Raw genomic sequence first — 2,255 nt, forward strand, 5'->3', positions numbered from 1 at the left:
TTAGTGCCACACTGGGTTGAAGTGATAAAGTGTACTGGCTCATTTGAGATGTCTGCAGTTTCTGTTCCTCCTTTTTCCTGTGCTGCTCCTGGAAGTGCTCTGTGCTCTGCTCAGGCACCCCAGCCTCTGGCCAGAGGTGTATCCCTGTTCCACATCTTCCTCTCTATTAATTTCCACTCTAGCCCAAGGCTGACTTCATATAGGTTTCCTCCTTCTCTCCTGCCAGGTGCTGAGAAGATGGCCTCCCCGGGTGCTCCAGGGACCCGCATGACATCCACAGTCAGTATCAACATTTCTACACCTTCCTTCTACAACCCGCAGAAGAAGTTTGCACCTGTGGTCGCCCCTAAACCCAAGGTGAACCCCTTCAAGGCTGGGGGTGCGTCAGAGTCATCACTGCCTCCACCTCCTGAAGCTGGCGCCCAGCGTGCTCAGATGGGGAAGGTGGGGGAGATTCCATCAGCATCCATGTCCCTCCTGGCAGAAGGTAGGTGAGGGCTGTTGTGATATGGCTGTGCAGATATGAATATGCATTTCTGAATTCTCAGGGTATGAGGTCTGTAACTGGGCTAAACATGAGATCAGGCACACAGCTGCTGTAAGTGATGGATACTCTTGGTGTAAAGGTTCCAGAATTAGATAAAACAATTGTAAAGGGATATCAAAGTGCATAGTATCTTCACTAGGAAAGGAGGTGGGAAGGCAACCATGTGTTGCACTGATGCTGGAAGAATGCAGTGGGTGTTTCATAGTATTCCCTGAGTGCATAATTGTGTGACAGCAGTCAGTTTCTGACCAGCATGTCTGAGAGCACATATGTTGCCGGGAGGTTGACCCTGATGGTGATGAATCATGCTATCCTCCTTCTCGTTAATTCGTCTCAGCTCAAGTTGGTTGTCTCTGGCTGTAGAGATCCTTCTGGTGGGCTCTGCAATTGCCATCTTTTCTGCTGGAGATGGGGAGGAAGAAATAATTGCATGGAAAAAGTTGTGGAAGCTATCACAAACAGGAAGGAGTTGTATGGCTTGTAGAGTTTGAGTTTTATGCTTTTGTCTTAGTTGTTTGGGTTGGGTGTGTTTTCCTGTGTAGGGTGACTTTTTGCTTTAGTGCAGCTTTCCTTTTCTTATTTTTTTAATTTTTTTTTTTTATTTCCTGTGGTGCTGTGGTAGGTTTTTTTGTTTGGGTTTTTTTTTTGTTGTGGTTGGTTGGTTCTGTCTCCTCTAAGAAGCAGAGGGTTCCCAGTTGTATGGCCCCCTAGTTGAAACTGCTCAGCCTGGGGCCACCGGAAATTTCCGTAGGGACTTCTTGCTAATGCTTGATGCTGCATATTACTCTAAGACTGTATCAGAGTGCACTCGGCTGGGGTACGCGTGTTCAGATATAATTAACTGCTGTTTTAAATTTCTTTCACTCTCTAGCATAGGCTGTGCAACACTGATGCTTTCTCAGATAGCATGCTGAGTTAGTATGCAAGTGACCTTATGGTAGGAAGACTTGTCTTGTGCGCAAAGGAGTCAAATTGCTAAACCATTTTTTCCATTTCTTGAGTCACGAGGACCTCAGCATGGTGGTGCTTCTGTCTGCCAGAACTGTGCCAGCTAACTCTGGTGACCTCTTGCCTCAAAAGCTGTTGGCTGGAATCTTGTGTTTATAATCCAAGGTCCCATCTTAGGCTTTATGATTTGCTGCTGTAGTTGTGTGAATTACTCCCGTTCTTGGCAGGCCCCGGCCGCCCCGTGCCCAGGTCTGTGATATCCGGAGGTAGAGCAGCGACTCTTTCACGGGCACCCCCTTGCCGTGGGGAAGGAGCTTGTGTGCCCTTGTGAGGTTGAGAGCTGTGCTGGTGGTGGCATGTGCCTCCGGTGGGGTCTCCCAGGCCAGACAGGTCTCAGCTGAAGGGTCAGACACAGTGTGTCCACGGGCAGGATGGGCTCACTAGCCTTCGGGCACCATCCTAGGAGAAGGACAACTCTGACTCCAAACCTGGGCAGATGGAGCTCGTTTAGCCCTGTAAGGCATCCATCATCTAAGAGAAGGATACTCTAACCAAACCTACGACCCGAGGACTTTGCTGTCACCGTCCAACCTCGCCAGGCCCTGGCAGATGAACCCCAGGTGTAAAGGGTGGAGCCAGTTCCGTGCACGCTGCCCCTCACCTAAAAAACCCACCGCGCAGCCCCGAAGGGTGCACTCATCGCTTGCAGTGAGCGTGGGGAAAGCCCTTCCAGATCTTCGCTCGCGCAGCCAAGCCATGC

General features: G+C 50.0%; 1 protein-coding gene across 1 annotated transcript in view; it reads left to right on the plus strand.

Annotated features, from left to right (window-relative positions):
- Positions 1-237: 237 nt before the first annotated feature.
- The window catches only part of ZYX (zyxin), a 7,935-nt gene continuing 5,917 nt past the window's right edge, over positions 238-2,255 (plus strand). The window contains exon 1 of the mRNA XM_010133344.1: positions 238-487. Coding sequence (XP_010131646.1) covers positions 238-487 — 250 coding nt within the window. The remainder of the gene's footprint in view (positions 488-2,255) is intronic.

Source organism: Buceros rhinoceros, unplaced genomic scaffold (genome assembly GCF_000710305.1).
Source record: "Buceros rhinoceros silvestris isolate BGI_N320 unplaced genomic scaffold, ASM71030v1 scaffold12513, whole genome shotgun sequence".
In the NCBI taxonomy this organism is placed as follows: Eukaryota; Metazoa; Chordata; class Aves; order Bucerotiformes; family Bucerotidae; genus Buceros; species Buceros rhinoceros.